This window comes from Oncorhynchus nerka, linkage group LG4 (assembly GCF_034236695.1).
Source record: "Oncorhynchus nerka isolate Pitt River linkage group LG4, Oner_Uvic_2.0, whole genome shotgun sequence".
Classification (NCBI taxonomy): domain Eukaryota; kingdom Metazoa; phylum Chordata; class Actinopteri; order Salmoniformes; family Salmonidae; genus Oncorhynchus; species Oncorhynchus nerka.
Genome location: NC_088399.1, coordinates 64,349,682 through 64,375,752, shown reverse-complemented (window position 1 = coordinate 64,375,752; position 26,071 = coordinate 64,349,682). Strand labels below are relative to the sequence as shown.

The following is a 26,071-nucleotide window of genomic DNA, read 5'->3' as shown; positions in this document are numbered from 1 at the left end:
AAAGGATAGCTGATGAGCACAAACTGTGGTTAGCTGAATACTAACGTTAGCTTCTGGCTAGCTTTTGGTTAGCTTCTGGCTAGCTTCTATTGTGGATTTCAGATTTGAGGTAAATAATACTTAAAAAAAAATAATAATAATAATTGGTGAGGCGGGTTGCAGGAGAGAGTTTTGAAGTTGAGGTTTTGGAAAAGAAAATATATAAAAGATATGCGAAGAAAAATGTAAATATATATATACACGGGACACAACAAGACGAGGACAAAGGACGTCTGACTGCTATGCCATCTTGGTATGACAAGATGGTACATACACAGACTTGAAATCATTGGCCACTTTAATAAACTGAACACTAGTCACTTTAATAATGTTTACATATCTTGCATTACTCATTTCATATGTATACACTGTATTCTATACTATCTACTGTATCTTAGTCTATGCCGTTCTGACATTGCTTGTCCAAATATTTATATATTCTTAATTCCATTCCTTTACTTAGATTTGTGTGTATTAGGTATTTGTTGTGAAATTGTTAGATATTACTTAGATATTGCTGCACTGCCGGGATTAGATGTACAAGACTTTCACTACACTCGCAATAACATCTGCTGAACACGTGTATGTGACCAATACAATTTGATTTTATGCTTCCCACAGTTGTGTCAAGTGGCTGGATATCCTATGGGCGGTGGACCATTCTTAATACACATGGAAAACTGCTGAGCATGAAACACTCAGCAGCGTTGCAGTTCTTGACACAAACTGGTGCGCCTGGCACCTACTACCATACCCAATTCAAAGGCACTTAAATATTTTTATCTTGCCAATTCACCTTCTGAATGGCACACACACACAATCCATGTCTCAATTCTTTCAAGGCTTACAAATCCTTCTTTAACCTGCCCCCTCCCTTTCCTCTACACTAATTGAAGTGGATCTAACAAGTGACATCAATAAGGGGTCATAGCTTTCACCTGGACTCACCTGGTTCTGTTTATTAATCCACACTGTAGCAAAAATGTTTTGCCACATGAAACACTTCTTATTGGACAGGTTTGAATCATTTTGGAGTATCTTCACATATAAACAGGAGCCTGGCAAGAGGTCCACAATCATGTGTCAAGGAGGGGTTTGATTATGAACCCCAGAGAACCTAAGGACACATTATTAGCTCCAGGCTATAGGCTATCAGCGAGTATTCCTTAGTCTTTAATTTAGCCATCAGACCCCACCAACTCTGTGTCTTCTGTGGCTCAGCTGCAGAGCCTGCAACCAGCAACCCTCTTTTGGCATCCCCCTCTTTCCTCTCAACTCCAAATCTTTCCCAATAATCCTCCCATCATCCCTTGATACAGACACCTTGATTGGAGGCAGTCTTAATTTCCTCTATGGCTGATTTGTGTTGGCACAGGCTTCCGATACATTGGAGAATGGCTTAGTCTGAAGGGGAGGGACCGGGAGAGGGAGCACACAGTGTCATTACCCTCAGTGCCGGATGGGCTGGAGGAAATAACAGGAATCAGGTGGCTGTATGGGGAAATCACCTGTAATGACAACTGGGGAGAGAGAATGGACTGACTGAGCTGGAGGGCGCCACGGGGGAGAGACAATGGACTGACTGAGGCTAGAGGGCGCAACGGGGGAGAGAGAATGGACTGACTGAGGCTAGAGGGCGCAACGGGGGAGAGAGAATGGACTGACTGAGGCTGGAGGGCGCAACGGGGGAGAGAGAATGGACTGACTGAGGCTGGAGGGCGCAACGGGGGAGAGAGAATGGACTGACTGAGGCTAGAGTGCGCAACGGGGGAGAGAGAATGGACTGACTGAGGCTAGAGGGCACAACGGGGGAGAGAGAATGGACTGACTGAGGCTAGAGGGCGCAACAGGGGAGAGAGAATGGACTGACTGAGGCTGGAGGACGCAACGGGGGAGAGAGAATGGACTGACTGAGGCTAGAGGGCACAACGGGGGAGAGAGAATGGACCGACTGAGGCTGGAGGGCACAACAGGGAGGACGGGCTCATTGTAATGGCTGGAATGGAATGAATAGAACAGTATCAAGCGCATGCAAATTAAAGTTGTGTGTTAATTTTTCTAGTGTGGAAAAACAATTATGAACACAACTTTTGGTTGTACAGTACGTGTTTGCTCAATTCCATTGATTACATTCCACCCATTCCAATCTATTAACATCTTGTCTAGCAACGTGGTGGAAGATCCATCCAAGGAATGGGTTGTGACATGATACTTTCAGGTTTCAATCTTTGGTCGTACATGCCAAACCGCTATGGGTCACCTTAAGAACAGGGCATAACCACAATGTGATTAACCAGGAGGTAATGAATGAATACATCTCAAATATCTGAACTGGATTTTTTTTTCTCAATTGCTGGCCTCTTCTCTAACAATGGCAAGGCCAGGTAACTGACTAGTTAAATAGCAGTCTTTGTACCTTGATTTATATATTTTAGGAGGAAGTATCTCTATGACCGATAACTATTTTTTGGCATTTTTCTTTTAAGTGCCTCGAAAGCTTCAACTTCACTCAGGACAAGCACTGATTGAAGACAAGAGACTAAATACATGTATTGTTGAGTACCATGACTAATGTATTCCTACTGAATTAAGAGCCAAAAAATACATACTGTGGTTGGGAATTTTAGAGGGCACAGAAAGTGGCACACTAATTATTTTCTTGACCGCAGTCCTCTGTAATTGTCCTGCTGGTGAGCGGCTGTTAAGTTAGAGACACTTCACTTGCCATAATCAGGCAGGCATCTGGTGGGGCTTTTAGCAATGACATCAGCCTACAACTAGACACAAATAACAGTGTACTATGGTTTCACAGAATAACACAGTGCCCAATGAACTCATGAAAAGCTTTTAAAGCCATACTGGTCTACTTACTACCGACCATGTTTGCTTTGTATAGCTCTTTAATGGGTTCTTGGAGTTGCTGTTCAATCAGTTTCCATAGCATTTTGTGTGTTGTGCTTTTGAAATGATCTGGTTACCAAGCATTAAAGCAATGAAACTCTGTGAAAATCCATTATTGCACGAAAGGACTGAGTTCATGGAGAATGGAAGCCCGGCCATCATCACGGCTGCGGGTCAATATTTCCTTTGTGCCCAAGGCTCACAGCATTGTCTGCTCTGATTCAATGGGTATACACCAGACATGTACTACTAATTGAGTTATGGTTGTATAAATAGTTTGTTCATTAACAGAGCTGTATGTGCTTATGATTGCAGACTGTTCTTACAGAATGGAGAAACATGCAGATGCCCAGGGACACAGAGATTGTGGTTCATATCATACACTGTATTTCATGACATGTTGTCTACCAATACCATTTAAACTAGGAGGTGAAATGTCAAACCATATTGACAGTTATTTTCATCATATTTTCTTGCACATCAAAAACAGCACAGTTCTGAAAAGTAAATGCAGCCATCATGGTAATAAAGTCAACATACATCCCACAAATATCCCAATACAACTTCCGTCCCAAAACACTTACATCACCACTACATGTCTGCAAGTTATAGGCATATGCAACGTGCATGGATCACACACACAACACTCTCAAAGCTAATCATAATTGTCATCAAAACAGATACAGTCAAACAAAATGAAGGATCACAAAACCAATTCCCCAATGGGTCTACTCTATGCAACAACTTCCTTTCAACCAGCCATCATGCAATGCTCTTGGGTTGCCCAAAAGGTATTAGCTATGGCATTGCGACATGCTATCAGTGAGTTAGCGGTTAGCCTGTGGTGCTAACTAGGGCAATGAAAATGTCTGTCATTCTTCCCGTGGAGGACTATTAACTGGAGTATTTCAGGCCGAGGCACAGTGCCAGTTCATTCTTCTGGATCTTTCCATCACCGTTCATGTCACAGTGACCCAGGAGCAGCTTGCGGAACTTGTCCAGGTCTGTTCCACTAATGATAGGCTGTGTTGGGTATAAAAGAAAGCATATTCAAACCATTAGTTCAAGATCAATCACAGTTCAAACCCTTCACAGTCTAATACAGTTGGACCCACTGTTAACTTGACTCAATTCTCGTTGCTTCACACATATAAATAGAAAGTAACATGGTGTCAGAAGTGGGAGACCTTAACTTACAATAATGCAGAATCAATATAACAGCATCAGATATCTTAGTTAATACATAATACGTTTATATAACTACTTTTGTAGAATAGGATATACATTTACATTACATTTAAGTCATTTAGCAGACGCTCTTATCCAGAGCGACTTACAAATTGGTGCGTTCACCTTAAGACATCCAGTGGAACAGCCACTTTACAATAGTGCATCTAAATATTTTAAGGGAGGGGGGGGGTGAGAAGGATTACTTTATCCTATCCTAAAGTAATCCTTCTCACCCCCCCCCCTCCCTTAAAAAGAAAAAATTATATAGCAAAAAACATTTTTTACTTTCACCAGTTCCATCATGTCTTTGACAAAGCCGTCCACCTCCGGACCCTCCAAAGCACCCATCTTACTCTGTAAACAACAAAACGGCTGACTTCAGAAAGAGCAATGAAATCTACCACCTGGTGTGCCTTGGGAGATTATAAAGAGGACAGCATATAAATTCTGCTTAGAATTCAGATTTTTTTAATATATTTTTTTTAATGGGACAATGTACTACATCACACATCCACAATCACAAAGCACAGAGGAGCATGGCACTGCAACAGGACCACCACTTCATTAAGTACTGTGAATACATCTTAGTACTGATCCAGTGGTGTAGCCAGGAATTCGTTGGTGGGTGGACCTGCAGAAATGTATAGCTAATTTCATGCTATTCTACACATTTTGCCATGAGGCTCTGTTTTAAAAGGTAATTTCCTGCAATTATACACATTTTTCCATGGGGCAGAGGGGAAAATGTGCACTTTTATAGCTCATCTCATGCTATTCTACATATTTTGCCAAAAGGCTGAGAGAAAATCTAGCATGTGTTGACTGTGAATAAGGCAATACATGAGCTGTCTTGTTTGCCAAATGACCAAATGAAACAGGCAGTGCCATGGTGCATGTATCCACACAAGCACAGTGACATATTATGCCTCAATTCAGTAATATTCATGGGTTATTGGGGGTGTGGCTTTCAGTTAGTTGTTTTTGGCAACCCCTCCCGTGAGCGTGAATGTCATTCCAGGTCATCTATTCTGTTATATTTAAATCAACTCTGACTAACCCAGTGCAGTGCTTGCTATGAATTCTATGTGATGGTGTTTGCATGTTTAGGTAAAAAGATAAGATTTAAAAAAAAAAATGTTGCTCAATCTGAGTGGGTGGGCACCCAAGTCCACCCGTGCCTATGCCACTGTACTGATCCACTTTCAATCCAGCTGTGTATTCTCTCTCATTTATACTGATATTATATTTTATAATTAAGGCCAATGAAGCATCAGTAAAATCACAAGTCATTATAAGCAGCATTGTAATTGAATGAAATATGCTTATCACAATGAACCATACAATTCCAATTGAAGTTGAAGGCAATTATGTTGTGGCTAAACGTACTGTATAATGACTTACCACATCATAGTGAGCAAATATCTTCTCAAAGTCCCTCTTCCGGTCCTCTTGACTGCACGCCTGAAACAGAGTGGTACCACAACACCCACAATTTAGTTCCTCTAATTCAAGCCAATGAGGACGACAGTAGGTAATTGAAGATGGAGTGTGAATTGACAACGTCTTATCTGACTGAAAGTTATCAGTGAAATTCATCAAACATTTTTATACTTACATTCATGTCAAACTTCAGCAAGAAGTTCTCTTTTAGAGCTAAGATTCTGGGAGAAGGAAAACAGTTTGGCTCCGTGACTCACAAACAATTAGACACACAGTAAGAGCCACCAAGCAATGTGGGGAATACAATTGCTTGATAATTAGTACCTGGCTAGTTCATTCAAATCCAGCCTGCCATCGTTGTTTTTGTCAAACATCTCCATCTGTTGGGAAAATAAACATAACAAAGCATCAGATTCATTAGCCATTTTGTTAAAGCACAGAAACATTAGAATCAGAATCACCTTTCTTCGCCAGGTACATTTACACACCCAGAATTTTACTTGGTGATTATTTTATTTGGAGACAACAGTACTGAAAGAGCTGATCACCCTCCAGCACAGTCTAGTACCATCCAATTACTAATACTATTGAGGGAATTCATAGGCAAGACTATTACAGCCAATGACATACTTCAATGAGAAATAACTAATTTAGTGCACTCATCTACACTGAATGGTATAGTAGCATTACAATGTACCCCGAGTGTACAAAATATTAGGAACACCTTCCTAATATTGAGTTTGCATCCCCTTTTTGCCCTCAGAACAGCCTCAATTCATTGGGGCATGGACTCTACAAGGCTGTCCAAAGCTGGCCCATGTTGATTCCACTGCTTCACACAGTTGTGTCAAGTTGGCTAGATGTCCTTTGGGTGGTGGAGCATTCTTGGTACACGCAGGAAACTGCTGAGCGTGAAAAACACAGCAGCGTTGCAGTTCTTGACACAAACTGGTTCGCCTGGCTACTACTACCATACCTACCTACTACCATACCCTGTTCAAAGGCACTTAAATATTTTTGCCTTGCCCGTTCACCCTTTAAAAATGGTACACATACGCAACGTCTCAAAGCATAAAAATCCTTCTTTAACCTGTCTCCTCCCCTTTCTCTACACCGATTGAAGTGGATTTAACAGGTGACATCAATAAGGGACCATTGCTTTCAGCTGCATTCACCTGGTCAGTCTATGTTCCTAATGTTTTGTACACTCAGTGTATAGCTCTCTACCAATCATTATTTTAGAGGAGATCAAATTAAATTACAAAATCAGTTTTACATCCAAATTTAATTGCCCATTGAACAAGGTAGCATATACTCATTTGAGAGACAACAGTTCAGAGTCCTCAGATTGAGGCACAGAGTAAAGGAGCTGGGGCTTGTTGTTACCATGGTGTTGGTGTACTCCTCCAGTTTGTTGGGGGATATGGTATTTTTGTGCTGGAGGAACAGGTCCTGCAGGAAACCCTGTTAGGAGGACACAGAGGAAGACAGCCGATGAGATGAGCTGGGCCCATATTTATCAAGTGTCTCGGAGTAGAAGTGCTGATCTAGGATAGGTACAGTTGAAGTCAGAAGTTTACATACACTTAGGTTGGAGTTATTAAAACTCATTTTTCAACTACTCCACAAATTTCTTGTTAACAAACTATAGTTTTGGCAAGTCGGTCAGGACATCTCCTTTGTGCAAGACACAAGTAATTTTTCCAACAATTGTTTACAAATGATTTCACTTATAATTCCCTGTATCACTTCCAATGGGTCAGAAGTTTACTCACACACTAAGTTGACTCTGCCTTTAAACAGCTTGTAAAATTCCAGATAATGATGTCATGGCTTTAGAAGCTTCTGATAGGCTAATTGACATAATTTGAGTCAATTGGAGGTGTGTCTGTGGATGTATTTCAAGGCCTACCTTCAAACTCAGTGCCTCTTTGCTTGACACCATGGGAAAATCAGAAGAAATCTGTCAAGACCTCAGAAAAATAATTGTAGACCTCCACAAGTCTGGTTCGTCCTTGGGAGCAATTTCCAAATGCCCGAAGGTACAAATTCGTCTGTACAAAAAATAGTGCGCAAGTATAAACACCATGGGACCACGCAGCCATCATACCGCTTAGGAAGGAGACTCATTCTGTCTCCTAGAGATAAACGTACTTTGGTGACAAAATAGCAAGTCAATCCCAGAACAACAGCAAAGGACCTTGTGAAGATGATGGAGGAAACGGGTACAAAAATATCTATCTGTCACACCCTGGCCATAGAGGCTTTAATTCTCTATTTTGGTTAGGCCAGGGTGTGACTAGGGTGGGCATTATAGTTTATTTCTATGTTTTCTATTTCTTAGTTTTTTGCCGAGTGGTTCCCAATCAGAGGCAGCTGTTTATCATGGTCTTTGATTGGGGATCACACATAACTTGTCATTCCCCTTTTGGTGTTTGTGGGATCTTGTTTTTTGTTAGCGCTGTGAAGCCTGCAGAACGTGACATTCGTTCTTTTTTTGTTTGGTGATTTGAGTAATTAAAGTATCATGAACACTTACCATGCTGCACCTTGGTCTCCTTCCGATGACAAACGTTACAATATCCACAGTAAATCAAGTCCTATATCGACATAACCTGAAAGGCCCCTCAGCAAGGAAGAAGCCACTGCTTCAAAACCGCCATATAAAAGCCAGTCTACGGTTTGCAACTGCACATGGGGAAAAATAATGTACTTTTTGGAGAAATGTCCTCTGGTCTGATGAAACAAAAATATAACAGTTTGGCCATAATGACCACCGTTATGTTTGGAGGAAAAAGGGGGAGCCTTGCAAGCCGAAGAACACCATCCCAACCGTGACGCACGGGGGTGGCAGCATCATGTTTTGGGGGTGCTTTGCTGCAGGTGGGACTGGTGCACTTCACAAAATAGATAGCTAATGAGGAAGGAAAATGATGTGGATATATTAAAGCAACATCTCAAGACATCAGTCAGGAAGATAAAGCTTGGTCGCAAATGGTTCTTCCAAATGGACAATGACCCCAATCATACTTCCAAAGTTGTGGCAAAATGGCTTAAGCACAACAAAGTCTAGGTATTGGAGTGGCCATCACAAAGCCCTGACCTCAATCCTATAGAACATTTGTAAGCAGAACTGAAAAAACGTGTGCAGGCAAGGAGGCCTACAAACCCGTCTCAGTTACACCAGCTCTGTCAAGAGGAATGGGCCAAAATTCACCAACTTATTGTGGGAAGCTTGTGGAAGGCTACCCGAAACGTTTGACCCAAGTTAAACAATTTAAAGGCAATGCTACCAAATACTAATTGAGTGTAACTTCTGACCCACTGGGAATGTGATGAAATAAAAGCTGAAATAAAAGATTCTCTCTGCTATTATTCTGACAATTCACATTCCTAAAATAAAGAGATGATCCTAACTGACCTAGGATTAAATGTCAGGAATTGTGAAAAACTGAGTTTAAATGTATTTGGCTAAGGTGTATGTAAACTTCCGATTTCAACTGTATAGTATCCTGATCTAGGATTCATTCATTATAATCTAAAAGAAAACCGATCATGGATACTGTAAGTAGTCCTACTAGTCTGAGACGCTTGGTAAACATGGCCTTGGTCTCATGTGAAAAAAGGTGGTTTCTCAACTTGACGTCCCCTGGTCAAATAAAGGATAAATAGATACAAAATTTAAAAAGTCAGAAGTTGCAAACCCGTAGGTAACCGCCCCGTCCTGCCCCCTGGAACCCTTGTCCCCAGAGCTGAAGATTTGAATAACATTCTGCTCAAGTGTTTCTTTACCTCTACTTCACGTACAAATGTAGCATACCTGTGTTTAGTTTAAATCAAAACACATGTTTTGACTAGTGTCGTACACTGTTGAGTTTTGGCCACACGAGAGAAAAATGTGACGATTCACACAAATCTCATGAAATTAGGTGGTGTTTAAAAAAAAAACTTGCAGTAATGTTATACTATGCTATTATATTCAGTTCTGTTATGTAGAAGACTATCATTACGTGATTTTGCAGACATTGATTCAGCTTTGATCTAACTTTATTAAACGAGCAGAGTGGAGACTATGCGTAAAGTAGAGAATCCTGCAATGCGTAGAAGCTTCTGACCTTTAGCTGTCGGGAAGAGGGGTCCAGAGAAGTCGGATCTGCAGACACACTTTTGTCTGTTATTCTGAATCAAAGTGTTCACAAATAGTATCATGTACTGTATGTACATCCTGTCCATTTTACTCTTCAGAAAATGTACTGTGGATTATAAACCATGTGTTTGTTTGGAAATTCTAAGAAAAGTACTTGTGCCTTGCCTTGTGGGGTTGGTGCAATATTTGGGGAGAGCTCTTCTACGATATGCTACTCCAAATATCGCGGTATCCAATATAATGGTTTTGCGTCGATAATTGCTAGATTATTCCAGACTGTGCAGTATTTGTGCTTATTTACTATATTATGGTCACATTCTAATGAAATAACCTTAGCGTGGCGAACAATAAGTTCATTCATTTAGACTTTATTTTCAACATATTGATATAAACTAATTGATAAAACTGCACTGTTTTGATTAGAAAAGTTCAAATAGATTAGTCTTGCACATCACAATATATTGTCAATGTCAAATATCACGATATTCGATTGAATCGTATATTGGCCCGACTCTATTGCCTTGTCCACATAAGAGGACAGGGGGCATCCTTCTGAAAGACCTTAAAGCAACACGTGTCAACATAGACCTAGAGCAACTGTGTAAACATGAACAACTGGCCACTCATTGATGTTTACTTAGAAAGTGGACAACAACTAGCTAAGACAATGTCTCTGAGAGGGCCATGGCAAGGGTCTCACTGAACGCATGGAAATTAGAAGAAGGGCATTCTTCAACTGTACCTTGAGTTCTATAGCTGATATGTATCCACTGCTGTCAGTGTCATAGTTTCTCCAGATCTGTGGGGGGGAGTGAGAGGCAGATTTAGTTTTGATGAAAGTGTTCTAGAGAATACAGGACACACTACCCAACCAATAATAGGTTGTATTTTTAGTGCATTTACGTTGAAGGTTTTTGGACCGAAACACTTCATATGTGATCTTTGACCTTACCCTCATGAACTCCACACTGTTGTCCAATGGCGTCTCTCTGTGGAACAGTAGTAGGAAGTTCTCCTCCTCCGGTAGCATCATGGTGGCCAACTGGAACATTTATGTTCAATCAAATAAGTTATCAACATTCACAGGCAGGCATTATTCGGTCACAGATGGGAAATGTTTTGTCAAACTAAATCTTGTGTATTTTCTTCCTACAAATTGATAGAATTAAGGTGGTACATGTCCATTCAGCTTCAAGGGGCATTTACTTCTCTGTCAACATAACATTTAGAAAACTAAATGTGAAAGATGAAATGAGATGCAATTCAATTACATTTTCGACATAAACTCATTCTAATTCATTGCATGCTGTTAGATGAAGCAAGGCAATAACATGATGCAAATGACAGAGCAATTATGTAATTTCAAGGTTGCTTCACACACAGGTGTTGTTAGGGCATTTTGATTACAATCCAATTACCACTTGTTGTTTGATCAGTTTCTCTCTCTCTCTCTCTCTCTCTGACACAAACACACCTGCAGGGTTCTAAGTATACTTAATACTAAATGCACTATATAGACAAATAAAGGAGGTTTGAGGAAATACAAGTAAACACACCTCTTGGATTTGCAGGCGACCATCAGCTGTGGTGTCATAAGCTGACATGAACCTTTCTTTCATTCTTCCAACTTTGTCATCCGTTATTTCATCCTTTAGGAACAACACAGTGACTTTTGAACATATTCGTTACACTTATTTGCATATTTCATTCAGTGTTACCTGTGCAAAATCCCTTTCGGGAATGAATTCCATTCCAATGAAAGACAAAACGTGACTAATGATTGGATTCAGAGAGGTTATCTAATTTTGACACCGGTTGAATGCCGTCAACAAAGGTCAGCAAAGTAGGTCTGATTAGAAGATTCTAGAATGTTACTTACCTAAGCCTACTGTAGTATTTTTTGGAGGGGGTAAAGGAATAGTAGCCTACTTACACTCATCCCAAGTTTTTTCATCATGTGTCTGAAAAAGTCGTCCAACTCCTTTCCTTCAATATAACCATTATCTATAATCAAACAAATGCATAACATAAAATAAAAAAATGGCCGTATTGTTTTATCTTCAAGACATGGTGCAAAGTTCAGTCTGAATTTCGATGAAAGCATTGCCTGATAAACTAACACAGATTAATATGAATAGCAATCAAAAGGCAACATAGTTATAACTATTCAAGAGTAAGATCTTACTATCAACATCGAAATGTTGCCATATGTGTAGGAAGCCTGTAGCATCCAGGTTGTCAAAAGCGCTGTCCATGGTGACGCGTGCCCAATGCACCAGCGTGAATCCAAAATGTTAGTTGTGAAAAGAGAGTTTTATCCGTATGTATAAGTCTATTTCTCGCAGAGACTGATGATGTTTCCTTCCCTGTAGTTCAGTTTAAACTCCACCAAACGCAAACAAGGGAGACCAACTTGACTACGATGCTCAAGTAGGTGTGCAACAGTGAAGGCTCCTCAGAGGAGGAAGGGGAGGACCATCCTCCTCAGTTAATTTCATAAAAAATTAAAATGGATAAACATTTAAAAAGTTATCATTTTTAGATAAAACTATACAAAATATATTCACGTCACCAAATAATTTATTAAAACACACTGTATTGTAATGAAGGTCTACAGTAGCCTCAATAGCACTCTGTAGGGTAGCACCATGTTGTAGCCGGAGAACAGCTAGCTTCCGTCCTCCTCTAGGTACATTAACTTCATTACAAAATCTAAGAGGTTCATGGTTCTCACATTCTTTAATAGACTTAACACAGGTATTATGACAACTTCCAGAGCACATCCTCTAACCTATCAGAGCTCTTGCAACATGAACTGACATGTTGTCCACCCAATCAAAGGATTACAGAATTAGTCTAGTACTGAAAGGATAAACTACAGCTCACTAGGACTGCAGTGCATAAAATGTGGTGAGTGGGCGATGCAAAGAGAAAGACAATAATTGAACAGTTTTGAACAAATTAATTTCTTTAAAAAATGAAATAGGAGCAACAGAGAGAGAGAGAATGCAGCTAGCTAGTATAGCCTACTCAAACACCCGGCTCAAATAGAGGGATTATATGTTAGCTAGCTGGCTATGACTATCCAACACTGGAACTCTTCCAAGTCAAGGTAAGCTTTTGGTTTTACTAATTTATTGCCACCGGGTCTGCCGGTATAGATGCTAAACTGCTTGCTGACTGTACCCTGTACTGCATGATTGTAGCTGGTTTACTAACGCGTTAGTTCTATTAGCTATGATGATACTTTCGTTAATATGGTGACAAGGATGTAGGCTGTGTGTAGCGGTTATATGGTTTGGAGCGTTTTTTTCACCTGGTCACATACAGCTGATGGGTTTTGCATTTAAATCCACAATCGAAGGGAAAGGTGAGAGGAGGAGAGCGTGTAGAGATGAGAAGGAATACAACGAGCTGTTTGTATGTGGCTTTGAAAGTGAACTGTTTGTGTGTGATCAGGGGTGTATTCATTCTGCCGATTCTGTTGAAAAAGTTTCTTAAACGGAAGTAAATGGAACAAAACTGGGATAACATACCTGAATTTGCCCAATAGAAACTCTGGTTTGCAACTGTTGGACTAATGATTACACCCTAGATCAGGCAGTGTGCAAGGCGGTATTGAATGTGTCACCTCAAATATTTCTATCGACCTGTGTACACCTACGTTGTAAACTTTCATTCATAGGCTAGGTTGTAGCAACCTCATAGGGAAAATGTGAGTATCATGTAGTAGGCCAAATCTATAAATGTTTATCGGAGTAGTAGTTACAATCCGGTACATAGCGCAAAACCATCCTTGCTTCTGATCGACAGAGACTTAAGGTTAGCTAGTTTGCTAGTACAAATTCCAGGGGAGGGTATAAAAAAAAATGCTAAGGGAGCTAGCTAGGTAGAATTTCGTTTTTTGGGGGGGGGGGTAATTACAGGCGAATATATTGATAATGTTATTTTGACCCGAGAGATTTGCACGGTTAACAAAATGTCACGCAAAGGTAAGCCTATGCAAAACACATACCTTTTATGAAGTAGGTCTATATGAAGGCAAAATAGATCATACATGGCAGTATACCAGTAGAAATATTTTTTATTGTTACAAATATACAAATACAGGATTATTGACAACTTGATGTTACATGTAAAGGATTTTGTTACAATGCATGAATTGTAAAAAAAAACTGAAAACAATGTTTGTGTATTTTTAGCATAAATCAATATAGCCAATAAAACTAACACTATATGGAAACCATCACCAAGCCCCTCAAATGTATTTCATATAAATCATGATAAATCAAAGTTATTATGCCTATCATTAATAAGGTTTACTTGATCAATTTGCCCATGGTACAATGTAAATCCCATACATATTTGTCAACACATCCATATATCTCTTTCAGTGTGTTAATAGATATTGACAAATATACATTACATGCACATTAGACATAGGAACACAACTGCTTATTGGTTGATTGAATAAGCCAATCAACGGTCTTTGTTAAGACTAAGATATTAGCAAGGTTTTGTCCATAAGCTTTTTTTGTTCTTTGCTATGTGTCTGCATTACGATTCTCCACAATTCTCCAGAAGTGTGCACTTGGACACCCCATGGAACACTGAGGAAAGTATGGAGAAACTTTGTATCTTTTCTCTCTACACTGGGACGATGTCATTGATGGTGTCCTCTTCCTCCTCCATGTTGTCAGGCATAAGGTCCTGTCTTTGGTCCATGTCAGGGGGAGGAGGGAAGTCTTCCTCCGTGCTGTCGTCTTTATCAAACACTCCAGGGCTTTGGCAGTGGGCAGCGTCCACCATGGACGAAGGTCTCTCTGCAAGGACAGTGACACAAGACAGCGGTGTGTTAGCTGATATGGTACTAAACAACGAGGAAGCTACAACTGGTAGCCTACAACCATAACTACTGAGACTACAAACACAACGTCACAGTTGTGTGAGTACTAAAACCAACAACAAGAGCTCCTGGAGAAACCCATACAACTACTATTACTGAGAATTGCATGTTATTCAAAAGGTACGGCCACAATTGGACCTGCCAAAACTTACATTACTGCAATTGGTTGTTGCTAGATGCAAAACTACACCTCAACACTGTACATGTCTTTAAAAAAAAATTAAGACCTGAAGTAGAGAAGGTAATTGGTCTAACCAGATGCAGGGAGGGACTTGGTGCGCTCTCGACCCTCTACTTCCTGTCCCACAGAAGTGGAACTCTTCAGGGAGGACCACTGTCTCCCGCCAATAACAGACCTGTCCGTCTCATGGTCTAAGTCAAATGGGCTAGAGTCTCCTGTGAGTTCAACTGACAGACAGAGAGAGATTACATTACATTTCACATTTTAGTAATTTAGCAGACACTTTTATCCAGAGGGACTTACAGTGGATCCATTTTCATACTGAGGGTGAAAGATGCTTTTATGCTTCAATTCTTCCAAACTCACACAGTGACAATTTGTATAGCATACTATGTTCTCAGTTAATTGAAATGCATGCCTTTGTCTTTACGTGAAGCAAAATAGCTTTGATTATTCCTCTACTCTCAATATCAACATTTTGGACTGTCGTGAGCTGTTCCTAAGACAGTTCTTCTGGGTGGAGGGTACATGGGTAATAGATACATAAACCTACCATTAATGGGGCTAGTCTCCCCCTCCCGCTCACAGTCTGACGGCGCCCTCTTCAGGCGAGGGGCGGGCAGAGGTCCTTTTGGGGATACGTTTCCAAGAGGGGAGTCAGGGGTGTCACCTGAGGGTGAATTCATTAACAAATAAAGAGTGGTTACAGACAACAGGACAAATTAAGACAAAAATCACAATAAACAAAGTCCTCTTCTTCTTGATCCATTTTTGATTCTGATGGCCTTATTTTTCATCTCCATATCACTATCAGTAAAGTATACTTATTCATATGCCTACCTGGGCTGTGGCTGCTGCGAGGGCTCAGAAGTCCCAAACTGTGTGGTCCCAGGTGGGGCTTGGTGCCCGGGGGTGCTGGGGGTCTGGGTGTAACACTGGTGGGCTTAGACTTTGGCGATATCGACGATGTTTGACTCACTGGCTTTCCTACAGAGAGCCATAACAAAGAAGACCCATATCGGACACTTCTTAGAAACAGAATGCACAGCAAACGTGTGGATGGTTCATAGAGCTTTTACAAGGGACTGTCTGAACAAAGTGTTACCTAGCACTGTAATGTAATTCAACATTTTGTTCATTTTATTGTACCACATGGCAGGTGGCAAGATGAACAGTGAGACAGACGTTGTGGCATAATAATCTATCTTTGAGTACATAAAGATTAAATATCACCAAATGGAATAAAACATCTAATTATCTGATTGGGATATAGAGGCCAACTCACCTTGTTTACCATCTGCCTTGTCTGAAGAGGAAGAGGAGTCAGACTGTCAAAAGAACAAACAAACATCTTTTCAGTATGGACAATGTCTTCAGTTCGTCCTAAACCTGCTTTTATAGGCACCATTGTGTTTTCCGCTGCATGGCTCTATGAGGGCACTCGTGCATGACCGTATTCAATAGTCTGAACCATGCAGAGACATGGATGTTCCATACAGAGCCACTATAGGGCAACACCTTCACACAGTTATCCACTCACGATGATCTATAGCCTTCCAAATGATTGGCAGATCGAAGGTTGAAGACCGCAAATACAGTGTACATTCAACTTTAAAATAAACTTTTTCAGAGGAGGTTGTGTGTTACCCTGTAAGAAAGTAATTATTCAGTAGTTCAGTGATGCTAGGGGGTTCTACTGGCTCATAGATTTAGCTGTCAAAAGCAGCAAAAAATGGTCAGTTTACCCACCTTATGGGAGGCCATTTTCTCATGCATTTTCCTCATCTCCGCCAGGAGGTCCATGCCCATTACGGGGACCCCAAAGTGCCAGCCACCATGAGGACCCCCCTTACTGTCACTCTCCGAGTGCTGTTCCGTAGTGGGTTCATGAGTTGGTGGCTTTTCTGAGCGGTCAGGGGAGATTTCCGAGTGGTCCCGCAACGGAGCCTTGGGGGATAGGGGCTCCTCGGTTACAGTGCTGACGGTCGCAGAAGCCGGGGTGGTGATGGCGGCTGCTCCATGGCTCTTCTCGGACTTGGAGGTGCGAGACTTGATGAGGTTAAGGAAGCCGCTTTTCCTGGATTCCCGTTTCTTCTCCGAACCCTCCTGGATGTTGGAGGAGCCCCTCAGGGTGGGTCGTCTGGAAATGTTAGAGAATGATTTTGCTGTACAGTACACACTCACAACTTCTAAATACGTAAATAAAGGTACATGTAACTGCCCAAATAAAAGGGAACACTTGACTAAATTAGGGATACAAAGTATTTTGAAAGCAGATGCTTTCATACAGGTGTGGTTCCTTAGTTAATTAAGCAATTATTATCCCAACATGCTTAGGGCCCAATTGCCCATTATTTTTGGCTACCATGGTTAGAAGAAGAGATCTCAGTGACTTTGAAAGAGGGACCTCAAAGGAGCATATGGGGTTTAAAGGGTGTGTGCATGTGTGCGTGTCTGCGGCAGCAGATTTCAACCCAATTAAACACTTATGGGAGATTCTGGACCGGTGCCTGAGAACGGGTTTTGCACCACCAACAAAACACCAAATTATGGAATTTCTCGTAAGAATGGTGTCGCCTCACTCCAGTGGCGTTCCAAACCTGCGATCAAGATTATCCTACCAAATGGACTTTAAAAACTGACATCTTATGTTTAACCGAGACGTGGCTGAATGAAGACACGGACAATATAGAGCTAGCAGGATTTTCCATGCACCGGCAGACCAGAGATGCTACCTCTGGTAAGACGAGGGGTGGGTGGGGATGTGTGTCTTTTTGTCAATAACAGCTGGTGCGCAATGTCTAATATTAAAGAAGTCTCGAGGTATTGCTCACCTGAGGTAGAGTACCTTATAATAAGATATAGACCGCACTATCTACCAAGAGGGTTCTCATCTGTATTATTCGTAGCCGTCTATTTACCACCACAAAGCGAAGCTGTCACTAAGACCGCTCTCAACCAACTCTATAAGGCCATAAGAAAAGAAGAATATTCTCACCCAGAAGCGGCGCTCCTAGTGGCTGGGGACTTTAATGAGAGCAAACTTAAACCAGTTTCACCAAATTTTTACCTGCATGCCACATGTGCAACCAGGGAAAAAAGACCACTCCACACCATACTCCACACACAGAGATGCATACAAAGCTCTCTATATATCCTCCTGATTCCTGCTTACAAGCAAAAACTAAAGCAGGATGTACCAGTGACTCGCTCAATACGGAAGTGGTCAGATGATGCGGATGCTACACTACAGGACTGTTTTGCTAGCACAGACTAGAATATGTTCTGGGATTCATCTAATGGCATTAAGGAATACACCACCTCAGTGATCGGCTTCATTAATAAGTGCTTCGATGACGTCGTCCCCACAGTGACTGTACGTACATTTTTTTTATATATTTTTTTTTACCTTTATTTTACTAGGCAAGATCAGTTTAAGAACAAATTCTTATTTTTAATGACGGCCTAGGAACAGTGGGTTAACTGCCTGTTCAGGGGCAGAACGACAGATTTGTACCTTGTCAGCTCGGGGGTTTGAACTTGCAACCTTCCGGTTACTAGTCCAACGCTCTAACCACTAGGCTACCCTGCCGCCCCATATCCCATGCCGTCGTCCCCACAGTGACTGTACGTACATTTAAAAAAAAATTAAAAAAAAAATTAAAAAAAATTACCTTTATTTTACTAGGCAAGATCAGTTAAGAACAAATTCATATCCCAACCAGAAGCCATGGATTACAGGCAACATCCGCATTGAGCTAAAGGCTAGAGCTGACGCTTTCAAGGAGCGGGAGACTAATCCGGACGGTTATTAGAAATCCTGCTCTGCCCTCAGATGAACCATCAAGCAAGCAAAGCGTCAATACAGGATTAAGATTGAATCCTACTACACCGGCTCTGACGCTCGTCGGATATGGCAGAGCTTAAACTATTACGGACTACAAAGGGAAACCCAGACGGGAGCTGCCCAGTGATGTGAGCCTACCAGACGAGCTAAATGCCTTTTATGCTTGCTTTGAGGCAAGCAACACCGAAGCATGCACGAGAGCACCAGCTGGTCTGGATGACTGTGTGATAACGCTCTCGGTAGCTGATGTGAAAAAAAAACTTTAAACAGGTCAACATTCACAAAGCCGCTGGGCTAGACGGATTACCAGGACACGTACTCAAAGCACGCATGGACCAACTGTCAAGTATCTTCACTGACATTTTCAACGGCTCCCTGAAAAAGTCTGTAACACCTACATGTTTCAAGCAGACCAGCATAGTCTCTGTGCTCAAGGAAGTGAAGGTAACTTGCCTAAATCATTACCGCCCCGTGGCACTCACGTCGGTAGCCATGAAGTGCTTTGAAAGGCTGGTCATGTCTCATTTCAACAGCATCCTCCCAGACACCCTAAACCCACTCCAATTCGCATACCGCCCCAACAGATCCACAGATGACGCAATCTCAGTCACACTCCACACTGCCCTTTCTCACCTGGACAAAAGGAATACATACGTGAGAATGCTGTTCATTGACTACAGCTCAGCATTCAACAACATAGTGCCCACAAAGCTCATCACTAAGCTAAGGACTTTGGGACTAAACACCTCCCTCTGCAACTGGATCCTGGACTTCCTGACGGGCCGCCCCCAGGTGGTAAGAGTAGGCAACAACACGTCTGCCACGCTGATCCTTAACACTGGGGCCCCTCAGGGGTGTGTACTTAGTCCCCTCCTGTATTCCCTGTTCAGCCACGACTGTGTGGCCAAACACGACTCCAACGCCATTATTAAGTTTGCTGAAAACACAACAGTGGTAGGCCTGATCACCGACAACGATGAGACGGCCTATAGGAAGGAGGTCAGAGAACTGGCAGTGTGGTGCCAGGACAACGACCTCTCCCCGAATGTGAGCAAGACTAAGGAGCTGATCATGGACTACAGGAAATGGCGGGCCGAATAGGCCCCCATTAACATCGACGGGGCTGTAGTGGAGCGGGTTGAGAGTTAAGTTCCTTGGTGTCCATATCACTAACAAACTATCATGGTCCAAACATACCAAGACAGTCATGAAGAGGGCTCGACCAAACCTTTCCCCCTCGGGAGACTGTAAAATATTTAGCATGGGTCCCCAGATCCTCAAAAGGTTATACAGCTGCACCATCGAGAGTATCCTGACAGGTTGCATCACCGCCTGGTATGGCAACTGCTCGGCATCTTACCGTAAGGCGCTACACAGGGTAGTGCGAACGGCCCAATACATCACTGGGGCCAATCTTCCTGCCATCCATGACCTATATAATAGGCGGTGTCAGGGGAAAGCCCATAAAGTTGTCAGAGACTCCAGTCACCCAAGTTATAGGCTGTTTTCTTTGCTACCGCACGGCAAGCGGTACCGGAGCACCAAGTCTTGGACCAAAAGGCTCCTCAACAGCGTCTACCCCTAAGCTAGAAGACTACTTAACAATTCATAAAATCGCCACCGGACAATTTTGTACACTCGCTGTTTGTTACTTATGCCTAGTCACTTCGCCCCCACCTACATGTACAGATTACCTCAACTAGCCTGTACCCCGCACACTGACTCGGTACCAGTGCCCCCTGTATATAGCCTTGTTATTGTGTTACTTTTATAATTACTTTATATTTTAGTCTACTAGATAAATATTTTCTTATTCTTGAACTGCACTGTTGGTTAAGGGCATGTAAGTAAGCATTTCACGGTAAAGTCTACACTTGTTGTATTCTGTGCATGTGACAAATCAAATTTGATTTGAAACACTTGTAGAATCTATGCCAATGCACACTGAAGCTCTTCTGGTGGGACGTGGTGGCCCAACACCCTATTAAAAGACACTATGTTGGTGTTCCCTTTATTTTGGCATTTACATGTAGGTAGTTACACATAGCTTACTGCTGCATGCTTGTGATTTAAATCTTGTGGAAACTAGAGTCAATTATTCTAAACGTCAAGTAATTCCATTTACTTTTTGGAAAGAGTTCACCATAAAAGGAATTAGGACTCACTTAAAACTAAGTTGGGTGATTTTCTTGTAAAAGAATTCATCAACACCCTCATCCACTTTTCCCAGCAGGCCGTTCTGCTCCACTTCTTCTGGTGGTGGAGAGGTGCAGATTGAATCCCGCTGAGAACACCAAAAAATATGTAGGCCTACGTCAAGACATACTCAATATCAGAGTATAGTAGCTAGACGTAGAAATAGAGAAAGAAGGCAGAAAGAGAGTGGAAGAAATAAATGGGGAATAGGAGAGAGGGCAGGTGGAAGGCCTTACTGGTGCTCGGCTAGGCTTAGTCCTCTTTTTTGGTTTGGGGCGGAGCTTGGTGTGGTGCTCTAGCTTCCGGGCCTCCATAGTGGGCAGCTCGCCAAAGTATGTCGGCATCTTGTCCGATAGGGGAGGAGGGGGCGAGTCTTCCTCGTGTATAGGCACTTCTTCCAGGGCCTTGTCCAAGTCAAACTCCATTTCTGACGGACAAGAACAACGATCAATAGACGAGGTAAAACCAAAACCCCTCTCATTCCGAGAGGCTGAAATACTACATTACTACTGTATTGTAGTTTAAATCTATTTGACCAGATCTACGGTACCCGGGATGTAGAACATCAACTCACCAAACGCCACAGAGACAGGCCGCAGCATCCTGCAGAGAATGCTCTTCCTCTTGGACTTGGGTGTCATCTGCAGGTCACAAATACAGTCAAGAGAAAAACAGTCAGCCAGTGAGTCATGCTTCAGTACAGCAGATCAGGATCACAAACCCAAACCCTAATAGCATAAGGGACTAGTCTTAGTTACCACACAGGTGTCCATCTCCTCCAGACTCTCAGCAGGCTGCTGCCTCTGCTCCTGGGTCTGGGCCTCAGGCTGGAGGACCGTCTCATCCAGCACCTCTGTCTCTTTTGAGTCCTGGTGGAGAAGAGGCTGCGCTTTCCTGGTCAGGTGTTCTGCCTGGTGTGGGAAGGGAGGAAAAGGCATATAGTGGCAGTGTTCCTTCACCAGTATTTGTTTTTTATGTGGTGCAGAAGTGCTCTAAATCAGCATTACAAGCAATTGAAGCAAAAATGCATTATTGTGTGTGTGAAAGAGAAATACAGAGTGAAAGAGTCTGTTGTAGTATACAGTACTGACCAGAGTGTTTTGGGAACGGGACAGAGATTCCAAGATCTCATCCACGATACGGTCTGAGAGGAAGGACGCCACACTGAGCTTCACTTCACTGTGTGACAGAGAGGAGAACATGAGCCAGAGACTACCGCTCTACTATCTGAACTGTAGACCGGGCTGCATATATATGTTACAGCAGTTTTCTGAGAGTGAAGTTAGCCTCAGCTGCTATGTGACCTAATCCTAATCAATTATTTCACTAGGACATCATACACAGTGCAGATCACAATGAACGATTCAGTTTGAATTCACATGATCAACTGATAACGTCTGTATTTGAAATAATTGACTGATTAGGTCTCAAAAGTGCTCCTCCAATCCAGCCCAGCCCTACTGTTGAAGGTCACTTGTGACAGGCACAAAGCAGGCAATGCGAAGTCCGGGATCCGCAGGACACCCATTGGACCAGCATGAATCTTTGAACTTTGTTTTTGGAGATACTTTTGTTTTGTCGTCGTTTTCCTTTCCTTAGTTGAATGCACTTGTTGTAAGTCACTCTGGAGGAGAACGTCAGCTAGCTATCTTGACCAAGCCAGGCTTGACCAGGCCCATGCGGTGATTACCTGATCTTGTTGATGATGTCGACTCCTGACTGCTCCAGTAGTGTGGTGGTGATGAAGTTATGGGGGACAGACATCCTGCCTGCACTGGCCTTCATCAGCTCCTGGTGCAGGTTGCTCCTCTTCATCACGTGGGGACAGAGGCCCTCAGCGGTGTCAACCATAGATTGTAACAACGTCTGGACCAAAGAGAGCGAGAGAAAGAGGGGTAGGCAAGAGCATTGCACTAGCTTCTTATTTTGTCTTGCTGTTATTCAAATTTACAGTTGCTGAAAGGACTATGGCAGTTTTTTTTCAACTTGCACAGTTTTGTTCAAGGCCAAGCACACCGGATTCAACTACTCAATGAATAATCATCAAGTTCATGATCAGTTTAATCATGTGTGCCTGTGCGGGATGAAAACAAAAACATCCAACTTCAAGGACTGGAGTTGAGAAACACTAGACACTGTAATTCACAGAGTAACATCAACATTAAACATATCTGGTTAAAAAAAAATACTGTTAAAATACGGTAAATACATCATGCATTTACTGCTGTGTTGACTGTTGTGTACCTGTAGCTGCTCATCCATGACCCTGGCCATCTCTCCAGCCATGGACTCCAGCTTGTCCTGAATGGGGCCGCCCATGTCAGGGGGGCCGCCCATGCCACCAAGAGATCCCCTCAGGTGGTACAGGTTGGGCAGTAGCTAGATAGAGGAGCAGGGTATGGAAGGTGGACAGACAGAGAAAGAGAAAAAAGGGAAGAGGAAAAAAAATTGGAGAAAAGATTAGACTGTGCTCTTTTCTCATTTAACTTCAATTCTAATTTATTTATATAGCCCTTCATACATCAGCTGATATCTCAAAGTGCTGTACAGAAACCCAGCCTAAAACCCCAAACAGCAAGCAATGCAGGTGTAGAAGCACGGTGGCTAGGAAAAACGCCCTAGAAAGGCCAAAACCTAACCATTTGAGTTGGAGGTTCTCCCTTTCTGCATTAATGTTATTCAAAATGTTATTTAACCAGGAAGTCCCATGTAGAATTTGAGGTTAATGTTGATCACTTTTTGTCTCCCTAGCACATAGTTTGACATCCACAATCTATCTTTATGTTAATTTGTTCTAGCGGTTCTATGAGAACAATATGTCTGGTTCTCAGCTCACTCTTTTGGAGTTCCTGGCGTCCTTCATGAGGTTCTTGGCCACCTTCATGTCCTCCTGGACGACAGCGGTCTCCGTATACCGCAGGGAGTTTAGGTGGTCCTGCACCTTTACACAGATCCTGTCCATCATCTGAGCAGCAGAAGGCAGGAGGGGTCAGAGGTCATCAGAAGACATTGAGCGGTCGTTCATCATTCAATGGGAGAGGTCATGTAATGGTTTATGGTCATTCAACACTTAAAAGATGTGGTACAGTGCCTCCGGAAAATATTCAGAGCCCTTGACTTTTTCCACATTTTGTTACATAACAGCCTTATTCTAAAATGGATTAATTGAAATAAAAAATGTCAGAAATCTACACACAATACCTATTAATGACAACTCAAAAACATGTTTAGAATTTTTGCAAATGTATTTAAAATACTGAAATACTTTCTTTACATAAGTATTCAGCCCCTTTGCTATGAGACTCGAAATTGAGCTCATGTGCATCCTGTTTCCATTGATCATGCTTGAGATGATCAGATCGGTGGAAGGGTACTTTGGTCAGGGAGGTGATCAAGAACATGATGGTCACTCTGACAGAGCTCCAGAATTCCTCTGTGGAGATGGCCTTCCAGAAGGACAACCATCTCTGCTGTACTCCACCAATCAGGCCTTTGGGTAGAGTTGCCAGACGGAAGCCACTCATCAGTAAGGCACATGACAGCCCGCATGGAGTTTGCCAAAAGGCACCTTAAGACTCTCAGACCATGAGAAACAAGATTCTTTGGTTTGATGAAACTAAGATTGAACTCTTTGGCCTGAATGCCAAGAGTCACGTCTGGAGGAAACCTGGCACCATCCCTATGGTGAAGCATGGTGGTGACAGCATAATGCTGTGGGGATGTTTTCCAGTGGCAGGGACTGGGAAACTAGTCTGGATCAAGGCAAAGATGAACGGAGCAAAGTACAGAGAGATCCTTGAGTGACCCAGCCAAAGCCCGGACTTGAACCCGATCAAACATCTCTGGAGAGACCTGAAAATAGCTGTGCCGCAACCCTCCCCATCCAACCGGACAGAGCTCTGCAGAGAAGAATGGGGAAAAACTCCCCAAATACAGGTGTGCCAAGCTTGTAGCGTTATACCTACGAAGACTCTATGCTGTAATCACTGCCAAAGGCGCTTCAACAAAGTACTGAGTAAAGGGTCTGAATACTTATGTAAATGTGATATTTCTGTTTTTGCTTTGTCATTACGGGGTATTGTGTGTACATTGATGAGGGGGGGGGGGGAAACTATTTAATCAATTTTAGAATGAGGCAGTAACGTCACACAATGTGGAAAAAGTCAAGGGGTCTGAATACTTTCCGAAGACACTGTATGTAACTTTCACTTCCCCAGGGGAAACTCAAGGTACTACTAACATTTATCCAAACAAGTGCCGATACATGAAAATGAAAGTTACAGGTCAAACATTTAAACAGACGGGTCACCTGTTGTGTGGTGGTCGTGACAATGCCTTGCTGGAGACGGTAAGCTTGCTCTTGGAGGTATTTTCGAGTCTCGTGGTTCCTTAGTAGATACCGCTCCATCTGTAGAGATTGATTTAAAAAAAGTCAACGTTTATACAGGAAATGTGACGTTTTTTGCATTCAACCCTGCTATCGATGCATTGTTATCAGTGAGAATTGATCTCAATTCTGTCATCAGTTAATATCTACCATGCAGCCAAATGTGAACTTTGACCTTTAGTAGGGCATCCTCTGTTTTCTCAGGGCTGGCCTTGAGTGCCTGGGCAGCATCGATGATGGGGATAGGCATGAAGCGGATGGTCTGGTTCCTGAAAGAGACATGTGGCTAAGTATATGCCTACTCACATATCCTAACCAAAATATCCATGTGAAGAAGAGTATGAATAGAATGAATTGTGACACACACAGATACATACTTTTCTAAAGCAGATGCCACATCCTGGAGGCCTTGTAGGCTGACATTGTTTTTGTCCCACATAACCGTCCTGTACAAACGCATGACAATAAAGAGCAATAGAACACAGTAGAATCAATATTAAAACAATATTGAAACATGAGCAGTTGAACCTAGTGGGCCTCTTCTTGAGCCTTGACCTCTTACCTGAGCTTGGTGTTGATCTGCAGGGCCTTGGCCAGCATCTTGGCCCCCATGTCTCCCATGCCGTTGCCGCTGATGTCCACCCGGGTCAGGCTGGCGTTGCTGCCCAGTGCATTCAGTACGATGGACAGATCCCCCTTGAGCTTGGAGTCGGCCAGGGAGATGGACGTCAGGGGCTACGTGAAAAACAGGTTCGTTGAACAAATGGTAATGAATGGTTTAGACACATTGTGTTTAT

General features: G+C 42.4%; 2 protein-coding genes across 2 annotated transcripts in view; both read right to left on the bottom strand.

Annotated features, from left to right (window-relative positions):
• Positions 1-2,870: 2,870 nt before the first annotated feature.
• Positions 2,871-12,137, bottom strand: LOC115129010 (secretagogin-like). Its single transcript, XM_029659150.2, has 11 exons — positions 11,943-12,137; positions 11,691-11,761; positions 11,314-11,406; positions 10,710-10,799; positions 10,500-10,556; positions 6,997-7,074; positions 5,935-5,990; positions 5,786-5,831; positions 5,572-5,631; positions 4,456-4,524; positions 2,871-3,963 (listed from the first exon to the last, which is right to left on the bottom strand). The coding sequence occupies exons 1-11, from the start codon at positions 12,010-12,012 to the stop codon at positions 3,835-3,837; spliced, it is 819 nt and encodes a 272-aa protein (XP_029515010.1). The 5' UTR covers positions 12,013-12,137; the 3' UTR covers positions 2,871-3,834.
• A 1,686-nt stretch (positions 12,138-13,823) lies between these two features.
• Positions 13,824-26,071, bottom strand: part of LOC115128418 (F-actin-uncapping protein LRRC16A) — a 36,442-nt gene continuing 24,194 nt past the window's right edge. Inside the window, 19 exon segments of the mRNA XM_029658249.2 lie at positions 13,824-14,436; positions 14,438-14,580; positions 14,919-15,071; positions 15,398-15,514; positions 15,685-15,831; positions 16,130-16,172; positions 16,594-16,984; positions 20,857-20,975; positions 21,124-21,314; positions 21,462-21,528; positions 21,646-21,798; positions 21,979-22,066; positions 22,578-22,753; positions 23,132-23,266; positions 23,724-23,852; positions 25,197-25,295; positions 25,450-25,543; positions 25,652-25,720; positions 25,837-26,009. Of these exon segments, the coding sequence (XP_029514109.2) occupies positions 14,302-14,436; positions 14,438-14,580; positions 14,919-15,071; positions 15,398-15,514; positions 15,685-15,831; positions 16,130-16,172; positions 16,594-16,984; positions 20,857-20,975; positions 21,124-21,314; positions 21,462-21,528; positions 21,646-21,798; positions 21,979-22,066; positions 22,578-22,753; positions 23,132-23,266; positions 23,724-23,852; positions 25,197-25,295; positions 25,450-25,543; positions 25,652-25,720; positions 25,837-26,009 (2,622 nt within the window). The 3' untranslated portion in view covers positions 13,824-14,301.